The sequence below is a fragment of the Poecile atricapillus genome, chromosome 1, assembly GCF_030490865.1.
Source record: "Poecile atricapillus isolate bPoeAtr1 chromosome 1, bPoeAtr1.hap1, whole genome shotgun sequence".
Lineage (NCBI taxonomy): Eukaryota > Metazoa > Chordata > Aves > Passeriformes > Paridae > Poecile > Poecile atricapillus.
The window spans coordinates 140,440,958-140,454,814 of NC_081249.1; the positions used below are offsets into that span (position 1 = coordinate 140,440,958).

General features: G+C 38.0%; 1 protein-coding gene across 1 annotated transcript in view; it reads left to right on the forward strand.

Moving 5' to 3' along the window:
* Nucleotides 1–13,331, forward strand: part of HSD17B12 (hydroxysteroid 17-beta dehydrogenase 12) — an 82,973-nt gene extending 69,642 nt beyond the window's left edge. Inside the window, 4 exon segments of the mRNA XM_058855741.1 lie at nucleotides 1,400–1,481; nucleotides 4,793–4,858; nucleotides 11,353–11,502; nucleotides 11,647–13,331. Of these exon segments, the coding sequence (XP_058711724.1) occupies nucleotides 1,400–1,481; nucleotides 4,793–4,858; nucleotides 11,353–11,502; nucleotides 11,647–11,751 (403 nt within the window). The 3' untranslated portion in view covers nucleotides 11,752–13,331.
* The last annotated feature ends 526 nt before the right edge of the window (nucleotides 13,332–13,857 follow it).

The following is a 13,857-nucleotide window of genomic DNA, read 5'->3' on the forward strand; positions in this document are numbered from 1 at the left end:
GCACCCACTGTTAACTTCTAGCATCCACTTTTGCTGTCTTGAAAATTCCTGATTAATTTGTGATCTTATGCTTTCCATGCTCTGTATTTTGATCCATGTTACTACTCTTTTCACCAACCAAGCCTTTCAGGGAAGTCCTGAAAAAGTCCTGAAAAACACAATGAACTTTTTGAAAAGATGCTTGAAATCCTGAATGACTGAAATTATTCTTTTGTGCCACATTTGCCATCTCATTCCTCATGACAAATCAGTCACAGATGTAACTCACGGTTATGTCATGGCACAAGCCATGCTGGTTTGACTCTTTTGTCATGATTTCCAAAGCATTTATATTGTTTTAGTTGTTAACGGTGACTTAAATTACTGTTAAATTACTGTTTAAGATGGTTACTTAAATGATTGTGGCAGCAGTGGTGTAGGGTATACCTGGCTGATCAAATACAATGGAAAGTCATGTGAATCTGTAGGAGCTGAGCTGTGTGATGTCCACCTGCATGAGTGTTCTCACTGCACTGAGCGTGGCATACTTTGCTATGTTGAGGTAAAATGGCTTAAATTTCCAACAGGGTTAGAAGAAGTAGAGATTTATTGTTCATTATGTTGGACTGTCTTGCAGCACCTTCTAACACAGTAATTGCCCTAATTTGCATGAAGGTTTTAAAATTAATTATTTTTTCTACATGTCACTTAATATGTCTGATTTGGTAGGTAAAACTGGTCTCAGAAATAAATATGGCTCTAATCAGTGTACTGGGAGGTCAGGAGCCTTCCTGTCCTACCTGCATGTGCTTTAGAATGGCTTGACAGAGCAGGTGGTTGCTAATTTCAGGTATATTTACCAAAGTACTACTGATGAATACCTTCAGTGTTACTGTAATACAGCTGTAAGACAACTTTCATTTTCTGTGTTCATCCACTGAACATCTTCTATGTTTGTTAAAATACTTCTATATTTGAGCAGTAGTTCAGATCCTTGCTATCTTGAAGATCCATTATGAAGTAATATTTAGAAGATGAAAGGAATTATCAAAGTGTAAATCATACAACAAAACTGTGTTGCCATTTCTGCCATCTTATTCTAAGATGTAGGAGCTCCTCTTGAACTTGTGACAGCTTGACTCAATGGTTTTGCATAGTTTAGCTCACAGTGTGTGTGTATATAAATACAACTTTGATTCTTTTGCTGTATTGACCTTGGAGTTGTTCCTGATTTATACCAGCTGCTTGGATACTTTTAACTGTGCATAAAGCAAATTTAAATTCAGGATTTGGTTGGGGTTTTTAAACAGATCTTAATTTCAGTTGCGTTCTAAAGGTTTTTTTTAGGCTTGCTGTAATTTTTGGAAACATGAAAGATGTTTCCTTTATTTCATTATAATATATCTTTACTTCCTTTCAGATCAAAAGGGATAATCCTGAATATCGCATCAGCTTCAGGGATGTGTCCAACTCCACTGCTGACTCTTTACTCTGCAACCAAAGTAAGTGTTCCCCTTCCACACTGAAATCAAGTGTCAAACATAAGGCAACACTTATAGGAATAAATGTTTTGGTGTCCATCTAGTGGTGCTTTCATGAACTAAAAGTACAGAGTTTCTGTCTTGAATTTTTCCAATAGTGAAAGCTGGAAGGTTGAGAGAAAACTGATTGCAAGGATTTACTGGCATGGAAATGACTATTTTATGTATTTCCTCATGCATTCCATTTTTACATGGAAAAGGATAGTAGTGTACCAAGCAAGCTTACTGTAAAGTTGAGAAAGGACATTGACTAAGTTTAACACACTTTCTTTGAAACTTATTTCCCCTAAATTCAGTGATGATTCTATGATCTACATTTCATCTTAAGTTCATCTGCTCTGGTTTCTCTTTGTGTCACTGGGACAGTTTCATCTTTTTGCAGCTGGTCTTATTTTTTTCTTTCCCAGGGGATTCTAAAAGGTTGCCTACAATATCTCCAGTGAACACTGGATACATATGACAGAATGTAGGTACCCAGCATGGAGCTGAGGCATATGTGATGAAATAGAATGCAAGAGACATTTGCACTGGTATTAAAGCAGTATGGCACTGCACCTTTTTCAAGCATACCTGGTAATTAACTTGACTATTTCAAGCGTCTCAGAGTCTAAGCAGAACCTTGACAGGATGAGGAAACCTTCAGTAGTGTCATTCATGTCAGAACAGCCTCACATGTCCTGTAGACTCTCAGTAACATCTTCATATTCCCAGAAGGGAGTTGATGCACACTATTTCATTCATACTAGAGGGGATATTTAAGTTTAGAAGCCTGAAGTAGCTTTAGCTGATAAAATTTCCCCTTGGAATAACTGTTTCCTGAGGACAGTTCTTTGTTTTAATACAAATGGTCACTTTTGTTGTGGTAGTGCTTTAAGCTTTATGCAATCAAATGAGCTTTTGATTTTAGTGCTAACATACCTTACACTGCTTTGGTTAGGTTGTTTTTTTTTTTTTTCAATGGGAATCTGAAATATTTCTTCCCCTCCCCTTAAAAAACTGAAGTTACAGGTCAAGTAATCTGTCTATTCTCAGCACTACCCATCATCTCCTGCAGCAAGATTAGTGAGCATGAAAGTGACTCCCCTAATGTAGCTATAGAAAGACTGTATCTGCAGTTTCTAGGGTTTTTTTTTTACCTTCATCCATTTAAAGGGAATTTAAAGCATAATACCCTTCATGTGTAAGTCAATGACTTTGACTAATTATCAGGGACAAATGTGGTCCAACTCTTTAACCTTCCTGTGGAGAATTCCCTGGTTTACACTGAATTGAGACTTTTCAAGGAATCATACTGCTATATTTTGACAGGTTTACCTACCTGCGTTAATGATAATGAGAAGTGAAATATGATTATATCATTTCCCACCTCACCCCTATGCCTTTGTATTTGTTATTAGATATTTGGATATCCAAGGAGAATAAATTTTCTAACATGAAATGCTTATCTGTGTATTCAGGGAATGTTTACTTAGAGAGCATTCATAAGACTTCAGGTTCAAAGTTGTTGAGGGACTTGAGCTTGTGGAGGTAGAAAACCCAACTTGTCTTGAAATAAATTTTTCAAGAAAAAAACTCCAAAGCTTATTTGTATACTGGAAGTTGCTTTCTCTTCTCATATAAAATGAATGTTTTCTTTATAGCAAGCTCTTTGCAAGCAGTAGAGAAGACAGTCTTTTATACTTAATGTCTGTATCTGAAGCAGTAGCTAATATCAGGACTTTTGTCATGGAGGAGTAGTTAGAAATTTGAATGATCAAAGCACTTTCATTAGCATAATGTAGTTATTTTTAATAGATTATCAGTATACTCTGTGCAGTTATTGCACATGCACCTGCCTGCTGTGTTTAGAAACTGAACCAAACTAATTGGCATGTCCGTGTAGGTACCTTACTCTTGCAAGAGGATGGTCAGAGGATTCACTTGAATGATTGCTGCTAAGCCAGACTTCGTCTTGTTCATGTTGACTTCTGAATTTTCTTATGAACTTATACTCAGGGGAGAGTGACTAAAAAAGAGCAGCTGAACAGCAGATAAGCTTTTTATGGAGCCTTCTGCTAGCTTATGCATGCAACTTGAAGAGTAAAAGGACCTACCTGCTATACAGCAAAATCCAGTTTTATTTCAGATCTTCAAGGTATGCTCAGAAGAGTGTCTATAGAAATAGTTCAGTAATATGGGAGTGTTTCTGTTGCTTCTTTTATAGGCTGAATTCAGTGGGATGGCCTTGATACGAAAAACACTGGCCATTGCCAACTTTGTATTTGTTTCAGTTAGGACTTGTGTTAAACCACTGGGGAGACATGGTGACCAAAGGAAGACTGTACAAGAGGTGCAGTACTAGAACTTTGCTGCTCACTTTGAATCTGGTGTGGAGCAACTGCTTCTTAAATACTTGAACTAATTTACTTAGTATTTATTTTAGCTTCAAGCATGGATGGGATGGTTTAGTTCATTCAGTTGAAGATAGTCTGTTCATCCTACTTGGTTGTATCGCTTCACTAAACAAGAAACCATAGCAGAACCTGCTATTTTTGTCTCACTGGACAGCAGGATAAGGTGGAAAGGTGGTTTAGAAGAATTTGAGAAGTGGAAATCTCTTCTGGTTTGAACTGCTGAGTAGCCTTTGATTTTTCAGACAATATTTCCTGGCAGGGTTAAGGAAATGGCTATATCATCTTTGAGAGCATCTTGAAGGCAGGTGCTAACATCCACCTTTTAAGCCCTTTAACTTCTTTCTTTGAACTTTCAGTCTTGCAATTTCTGAAACTTCCAGAAGTTTGGAAGAGGATCTGTGGAGGTGGACTTGAGGATTAGGAAGAAGTGTCACCATAGGGTGGCATTTTTTAGAACTGTAAAGGCAGAAGACTGTTTAAACACTGTGTTCTAAAAACCATGCACAAGAGGAACCCAATTAAATCAGTCTTAAAAATATCTAAGAAGATGACATAAGTAGTGAACAATGTGAACATGAAGTCGTCTTTTCCACTTTTAACTAGGCTTTGTTTAACAAATCTAGTTCCTTTTCCTTCTATATTAAAAAGAGGGTTATTTGTTTAGATTGAGCCTTGCTTCTGTAAAAATACTTCATAAGCATAGAGTTTCTATTTGAATGGCATTGCTCTTGTATGCACAATTTCATTGAATACCTCAGGTTTTCACTTTGAAAACAGGAACTCCAAATCGTAATTCAAATACCCTCACACAAAACTGTTAAACTAGAGTTTCCATTGTAACGTGTAGCATGCTGCATGTTTCCCTTCTTCTCTCTCCAGGCTTTTGTGGATTACTTCTCCCGAGGCCTTCATGCAGAATACAAGAGCAAGGGCATCATTGTGCAGGTGAGTAGTTTGTTTCATGTAAGTGTGGTTACCACAGCAACATTGGTGTCTTGGCAACAAAAAGGAATCAGCATATTCTCTTATTCATGAGTGTGTGACACAGATTAAGGATAAGGATTTCCTTTGATCCCACTAGCAGCTTTCTTAAATTACTCTGAAACCATGGGTCTTGAAGCAACAAAAGACATGGTTTGGTTTTGTGTGGTTTTAGCTGGTGGTGCTAATTGAACCTTTATAGATAACATATTCCATAAAACTCTGCATAGTGCTGTGGAATACATCTTTATGAAGCTTCATCTACTGGAATACACTGTGGAATGTGTTTGTGCAGGCATTCCACAGGTAACAGCTCAAAGGACTGGAATAATAGAACCCCTGCAGTGTCAGTGAATCAACTGCTAAACTAATCATAGTTGAAGAAGGAACAAAGCCTCAAAGATCCTTCATGTGTAACTGACTGATTTAATTTTCTGTATTGTTAAGGAGTGTTGCTTCACACCCCTCCTTGCCCCTTCCCCATTTGTTTACCTTCCTTGATTTTAATTATTTTTAGTGTGGCACAAAAGCAAACCAAGCCACTTTCTCATAGTTTTATAGGATTTTGCTTTAATATCAGTTCTCACATACTCTTAGTGTTTGCTTCCAAAGCTGAAATTTCCAGATTTGGTCACAAACAGTGAACCTTCCATTGCTATTAAACCTCTCCAGAGCAAGAATCAGTTGAATAAAGGTGGTATGACATCTTACCTGTACTGTGAAAACAATGGTATCTCTTTTTGAAGTTCAGTTAGGGATCTTACAAACAGGATTAACTATGTCCATGCCTCTCATTCCTCTGTTCTGTGGGGTAGTTCTCAAAGCCATTTGAACTTCAAAGGCTTTATGACAGGTGAGGCACAAAGTTGCCTGCTTTAAATGTGTAATCACCATACAAAAGAGCACAGCTGTTATTACTGGCTAATACTGTAGGGAAGTTGTTACCAGATTAAGGCTATGTTACCTTTTTGGTGTGCTAGATTATTTTTTACTTTTAAATATATTCAGCAAAACAAGAACTTCTCACCAGAAAATGTCCTGTCACATTTCCTGAGAATGGATTGCATTACGAGAAAAGACTGTTGGTGAGCTATTCCCATTTTAATGGGAATTAATTAATTTAATTAATTTAGTCCCCAATCTTTTAATGGGAACCTCCTGTAAACCTAGATTTAAACTTTATATTAAATATCTGAAGGGGTGCTGTATATTTTTGGGATCTGTTGGCAGTGGAGAGGAAGCTAGTGAAGGTGGACCTTGAAAGCATTCCAGCTGCTTGACTTTAGTTTTACACTGGTAACATAACTTGGAGTACAGCTCCAAAACCTTGACTTCTCCCCTGGGTGCTTGATTCTATGCCCTAGCTCTCTGGGTTGTACAGTTAAACCAATGTGCAGCTATGAAGGATGCATAAAAAGGTAGCATTCTGAACAGGTTCAGCATGCAGGAGTCATTTTGTGAGCTCTCAGTTCTTGAAGTGGATTGAGCTGGAGTAACTTTCAGTGTTTCATGTCTCCTTGTTATTTTCTCTCCTCACAGAGCTTTAGCTCCAAAGTGTCCTGCAATGGGTCAATGTTTACCACGTGGCAAGTTCCTTACAGCTTTCTCTTCACTTCTACCCTTCTTGATTACTTCTACCTCCTCAGTGTCTTTCAAATTGTATTACTAGCAGATTTAGCTCCACTATCAGACAGTTATTCTTCATCTATATTCATCTATGTGCAATGTGGCCCTCTGTGTCTGTGATCAGTGTCTCAAAATGAGACTCCAGGAACTGGTAGAATATTGCCCTTTCTTACATCAATAATATCAAGTCTTCTGGGTAGACTTCCTTTCTGCTGAAGTCTGTCTACAAAGTGAGCCACAGGCCCCTTCAATACACAGCTTCACTGACAATAAAGACAGTGTGAACTTTTTTGGGCCTGTGTTGTGGTACTATATCTAACCTCTGTTTTCTTGGGCAAAGCTGCTCTTAAGTCACTTTAGTGCGAGGGTGCTTAGGGACAGATGCTTGCAGGAGAAAGAAGTGTTGCATCTTTGAGATGCGTTGTTTCTATGGGCAGCTTTCTCCTCCCCAGATTTTGTCTGAGTAGTACTCTTAGCAGTTTGAGAGGAGAAAGAAGGAGGTGCAAGAACTGTTCGTATATGACTATGGAGTACCTGTTAAGACTGACAAGGTAAATAACCCAGTGACTCATGCTTGGCTAAAGGCATTAAGACCAGTATGAATGTATGTAGGATAGGAAAGGTCTTCTAGCTTTTGGGTATAGAAAAGCTAGGAAAAGGGTTTTTGGTGTCTTCCATTTTTAGCATTATAAACAAATAAAGAATTAAATGTAACTTTCTGTATCTACAGTTCTGTTTTCCTGTACAAACCTTTACAGGTTGTGGTAAACTGTCTTTTTGTGACTCTGGTGTTGGTTTAGGATGCTAAATTCCTGACAGCAGAGCACTGCTTTTTATCACTTAAGTGTAGATAGTGAATTGCCATTGAGTTATGTGGGTCTGATTTTCAATAACTGTCACAGCTTCAATTTGTTATGCTAATTTTGTTGCAGTCCGTGTCCTTGTCCTCTTATTTCAGCCTAAATCACTATAAGCCAGTAATGAATATTACAAGTACCTTCCTGTGAAGACTAGCTGACCTGTCTCCTTCAATCCCCAAGGAAGATTGCATCCCTCTTAGATTTTTTTTTTTGAAGTGCATCTCTGTGACCTTTAGAAGCATTATACTTTTAATTTCATATTTGCCCTTCCAGCTAGATCATCATCACTGAAACCAGTTAACTTTTGCTGTGAAATACCTGCAGAGCACCACTGTGTAAAAAGCAGAAACAAAGTGCTGGTGGGATTTTAGCAGTTTCTTCCTATCAGCCTCTCAAGTATGTGTCTTGCTCAAATGGATTACTATCTGTGGAAGCTTAGCTTTGATACTGATTTTACTGAAACATACCCATCTTTGGATTAAAAATATACTCTTCTGGCTGACATGTCTGCTTATTTTTTCAGAAGCAGCACAGCAATAGCATAGGTTAAAACCCTGTGTGTGTTTACATGGGGAAAAGAGGCAAAAGAAAATAAATAAGGAAGAAGATGACAATGACTTTATTCAAGACTTTCAGAAAGATCTCGCCTTGAAAGATTTCTGCAGACTCTTATGAAATCTTTGCTCTTTTAATATGTTTAGAAATACTGCTTGGTTCTTTGACCCTTTCTTTTACTCTTTTTAAGCTTCACTTAGTTATTGGCATTGTCCCTTTATACTTCATTACTATGTGTAGCAAAAGTATAGCGGTAGAAACTTGCACTATCTGTTTTATTTTATTTTATTTACTACATAAAATACCAGACCACAAATTAATGAAAATGTCCATTTAAAAAGATTACCAGAAAATTTTCTACCCTAACCTTCTGCTCTCCCAGCAGTTGGATTGCCTAGCACTTAGCAGTGGGAATGCTGCTGGCACTAGGACATGGGCTAATTGTGGCTTTATCCAGCCAAATCTTGGAAACCATCAAGAGCAGTCTCTGGACAGTCTATGTGAGTTTTATATTGCTGTCCTAGTAAAAAGGCTTTCTCCCTAATGTCCAGTCTGACAGTCTATTGCCAAAATTGACAGTTGTCCCTCTTGTCATTTGATCAGGCATTACCAAGAAGAGTTTGGCTCTTATCTTCATAAGTGCCTTTGAAATGATTTTAGGTAGGATGTCATCATCAGCTTCATTTTTACAACATTGAACAGGCCCAGCTCTATTGCCAGGTATTCACAAAAGTGTGCTGTTACCAGACTGATGTCTTATGGCATTACCTTATTTCCTCCAAAGCTTTTTAGTTTTCTATACAGGTCAGCCTTGGTTGATGTAACTCTTCAATTTCCCTTTTATGTTCCTCAATCTCCTTTTTCGTCCATTGGAAAGGGAAGGAAGCTTATTTGTCAACATCAAAGAGTTCAGATCTTTTTACTTTTTTTAAAGTAAGGTTAAAAAGGTGATAAAATTGTGTAAACAGGCTGTTCTGACTTCAGAGGACTTACTTGACTATTCAGGTCTTGAGATCTGGCTTCTTACATCTAAGTAATATTCAAGAACCCAATTTTGAGTGTGAGCCAATTTTAATAAGCATCAGAGCTATAAGCAGTAGCAAATTTTTTAAGTGAGCAGGACATAATGTACTGACATAAGCTACTTTTAAGGCATGTTTTGAAACTGTAGGGCAGGATAAGCTTTCCCTGAATAAGGAGAGTTATTTATCCAGGTAGTGTGGGTTCTATTTATCTGAATGTAAAATGCTGAAAGGCTTTAAGGAGTGATTTTTAAATTTTTTAAAAAAATCTGTTATGCCTATTTTGGATATAGTTCATGAATCTCTGAATTCCTTGTGGGAAGGAAAAAGGGGAGAAAACTAAATAGATTCAGCAAGTCTCTTGATACCTATTAAAATAAGGTACTGTTAATACAAAGATGGTAAATATAATGTATCTGAAATTAAGTATCTGTCTTTTTGTTTTCTGGAGTGCATCTAGAAGAAAAATGTTGGAGTATAATCCCATGTTTCTATGTGCCTTGAAATCTGTGGATCAATACAGTAGTGCTACCATATGCTTGCTTTTTCAAGTATCATCATACACAATTGTTTGCCCCTTCATGCTGTCCAGTGGTGTAAATGGGTAATGCAGTTCACTTTTGAAGTCTTTTGAGCAGAGAAAGAGAATAAATCACATCTATTGTGCTTTTCTTGGTGGGGATGTTGCAGATATAATTTGGCAGTGAGTAAGAAGCTTAAAATTTTAACTTTTTAAAACATCAAACTAGAGATTCAGCTTAGAAAAGCGATCTGAAAAATAGATGCAGTTCATGTTCTGGAGCTGAAATGAGGTACCTATGCTGCTATGGTAGCAGAATGAATAGTTTTCTTATCCGAGTATTTGTAGCTTTTGGTGACTTTAAAGGCAATGTAGCTGCTTTCACTTCTGAAGTTTAGGTCTCCATTTTTCCTTCCCATTTGAAAGTGGACTCATGTAATATATTATTGAAAGTCCTATTTATAGACAGAAGGGGACAGTTTTCATGTTCTCATATGAAGGAATGAGCAGACCATTGTGGTGGTAAAATTTCTGTTGAAATGTGCACAGCTATGGCATGGATGTACACTCCATGAGAACTGAAGGGGTCCTTTCCCTGCTGTGCGGCTGAGAACAGATGTTTCTGAGATCAGGCATGTGTGGTCGTTCTTTAAGAGACTAACATGGGGAAGCAGGTTTACAAACTGTAACTTGCCCAAATATTTTTTGCCCAAATGTTTTTGGAGATGGTGTTCTCATTTGGAGACGAGTTAGTAGCAGAGGTGGGCACACACTTCTCAGGTACTTGCTGTAAAGGTACCGCAGTGGGAGCACTTGCCACTTGGGCAGTAGTGGATGGATGTATTGAAGTGCTAGAGCCACTGACAGTGTCTTAGGAGGTCCTTGTTGAAGTGGTGTCTAAGCATGTCTAAGCAGGTTGAGATATGGTATGTTTAATATCAGTTTAAGCACTGTAGATCAGGGCTTTTTTGATTACTTTTTTAGAAGCAAAAATTGAGGACAAGTTGAAAGCATTGCCAAAAGCATGACCATGAGCCAAGGGCATTGCTTACTACTGTGCAAGAACATGTGCATTTCCCTTTCCTTCTCCAGCAGCATGAGACTGGGATAAGTGGAATGAGGTTTTGGATCCTCCAGGTCTATCTTGCCCTACCATGGGCATGCCTTTCTGCTGTCAACATCCCTCCATCAAGATATACCTACGCTTCTTCCTCTTGCTTCTCCACTGCAGTTCCGAGACCCAACATCATTTTTCTGTTTTGCTTCCGAACATTGCTATAAAAGCTCATTAACTATGCTCTGCTTCTTGATTCTTTCTTCTGTCCTTCCACTCTGGTACTGATAATCTCCTTCATCCTGTGAGCCCTGTTGTGGAGTTACAAGCTCCATGTTTTGAGTCCCTGGATGTTGTTTTCTCCATCCTCCTCCTGTCTTTGCACGGGTGCCAAACTGAGGAGCTTTTACTATAAAACTCCTGTCTTGGTTTCTGCACCTCCTTCCCAAGCAAACATTTGGAGATGTTTGAGACAAGCAACAGCACAGCATTTTCTATTAAACAACAGAATGAAGTTTTGTACTTATTAGGCAAATTATAAGAATGGCTTTTCAATGCTATGCTTGCAAGAGTGGTTTTTCTAGGGCTCCAGCTGGTGATGCTGACTGTCACGAGACAACTGAACTATGTCAGGTTATCCAATTAAAAATTTTTTGATGTTATATTGGATCCCATCGTGATCTTAGAACTGAAAATAAGGCTGGCTTAAGCAAGAATTCAGTGTACAGATTATCTGATTTCCAGTTACTTTAGCTCTTTAATGGATTGGTAAATTAATCTTAAAAGCATTTCCTGCTTAACATGAGTTTTCCTGTGTGCAGAGTGTTCTACCATATTATGTGGCAACAAAAATGTCCAAAATCCGCAAGCCAACCTTTGATAAGCCAAGTCCTGAAACGTATGTCAGAGCTGCCTTGGGCACGGTGGGCCTGCAGTCCCGGACCAATGGGTACCTACCTCATGCACTCATGGTAAGTCACCTTGGAAGATGTAAGGATCTGAAATGTCCTTTGTGTTTATTATGGAAAAGAGAATAATTAATACAAGTTTTAAAATGCTGAGACCTCACCTCCTAATTTTTATTTAATTGGGGTTTTTTGTTGGTTTTTTTTTAGGGATGGTTCATGTCTCTTCTACCTACATCTACTGCCATTAACTTAATCATGAAAACTAACAAACAAATACGGGCTCGTTATTTTAAAAAAATGAAGGAGAAGTAAGTGGGAAGCAACTTCATCTTGGGAACCTGGGACTCCTGCAGATTCCATACCATGCTGCAACATCAAGTAGACCTAATGTTTTAAAGATCTCCAGTTGTAGGTGTGCTTTCTAACAAAGAGAACAGTCTTGTTTTGAGGATACAGATAAAACAAGACTGTTGACTTCTAATATTGATTGAAAAATAGGCTTTATTTGTTTATAGATATTATGAGGGGGGAAGTGCTTTGAACTAAAATTGCATTGTGCTTTACAAAATATTTTCATGGACTTGGTCAGACATCACACTGTTGAGGAACATCTCGGTTATATAGTGTCCATCATATATATTATTGTGCTCATGGGTGAAGGGCAGAAAAAAAGTAGTTCTCAAAGATTCCTGGACAGGTGGGCAGGGGAGGAAAGGGAGCATAATTATTTGAAAAGGTAATCTGGCACTATTTCCTGAGTACTGACCTCTTGAAGCTCAGGTTTTGGATACTTGCGAGGATTCTGCACTATCAGCCAGATCATGAGTGCTCCCCTGCTTACATGGTCCAGTGTGATTTTTTTTGGTTATGAACTAGAAGAAAATAGGCCAAAAACCAAAATAAGTGTAATAACTCATCTATAAATATATACATAAAGTAACACTGCAGAAAGCATTTAAAATCTTGGGTCTTGAATATGGATTCTAACTTTTCAGTAATATGTAATCTTCATGATTTGTAATAACATTTTTAAAAGTTCAGTGCCTGCTCTTTGTAATAGGTGGTGATAACACAATGTAGATAAATGTCACAAGTTACATGTTATGTGCTGGTTGCTATGTAACAGATTATGGGTACTTTAAATGCAGAGCTTGAAATGAGTTACTTTACTTGTTAGCAACTGTGGTTAAATTCTTTTTGAAGTTATGTATCAGTCTGTCTGGTAATGTCCTTTGAAATGTGAATCCTGAATATTTAGACGGCTTTTAAAATGAGAACCAGGAAATGTCTTAATGAGTAGAACAGTTTTAATTTAATTGAATTAAAATTAACTGATTTGTTTCATGGTTCTGTTCCAAAGTGGAATGCTCCTATAAGGCTCAAGTTACCTAACTCCTGGACACAGGGAATAGAGTACATGAGAAGTCTGCACTGCTGTTGTCTGTATTTACTGACTCTTTATTAAAGATTTTGGTCTCTAACATTCCTTTTTATAAACATAAAATGTATAAGACTAGCAAGGCAAATGAAATTGCAAGAAAATACCACTGTTTCCTATGGTTGAAGAGGGGAAGTTTTTTCTGTCCTTCAAAGAATAATTTCAAGCTCTGATTTTGAAGTAAGATGTGTTGCACTGAGACATGATTTGGGGCTAACATTTCTGTACATTGAAAAAACCTGAATACCGATGCAATGGTGCTGATCAAATCTGAGATGCAGATCCTATCCCATAGTTTTCTTAATTTTTTGGAACAGGGATGGTGAAGTTGGTGGTATTAGTTCTCTAAGAGCACGTGATTTGGTTTCCTCTGGATCTGATGTGAAAGCATTGGACTATAAAAATCTGTATGTTTTTGACTTTGTAAAACAAATAAAATGGAAATTACTCTTGAGTCTTTAATGTGTTGCTTTTTCTCCTAAAAATGTTTGCGGGTACATTCAAGTGTCTGATTGTCCTTTATTGTGAGTAATTACAGTGAAAATTGCTGTACTTTTACATGCCAAAACCAATGCTTATATTAATCTGTTTTCCTGGCTGTCATTTACCCCCTATCTGGGGTCTTTAGGCACAGCATCTCTGGCCAGTTGAGGTAGGTGACACTCCTGCTCTGCTCTGCTCTGCACTGGAGTGGCCTCACCTTGAATATCTTATGTGCAGGTTTGAGTACCACCATATGAGAAAGATATAAAGCTACTGAAGAGTGTCCAGAGGATGAGTATGAAGATGGTGAAGGGCCTGGAGAAGCAGCCTTATGAAGAACAGTTGAGGTGACTTGGTTTGTTGAACCTGGAGGAGACAGATAGGAGACCTTATCATGGTCTACAGCTTCCTCACAAGGGGAAATGGAGTGGCGGACACCGATCTTTGTGGTGACCAGTGACAGCAGCCAAGGGACCAGCATGAAGCTGAGCCAGGGG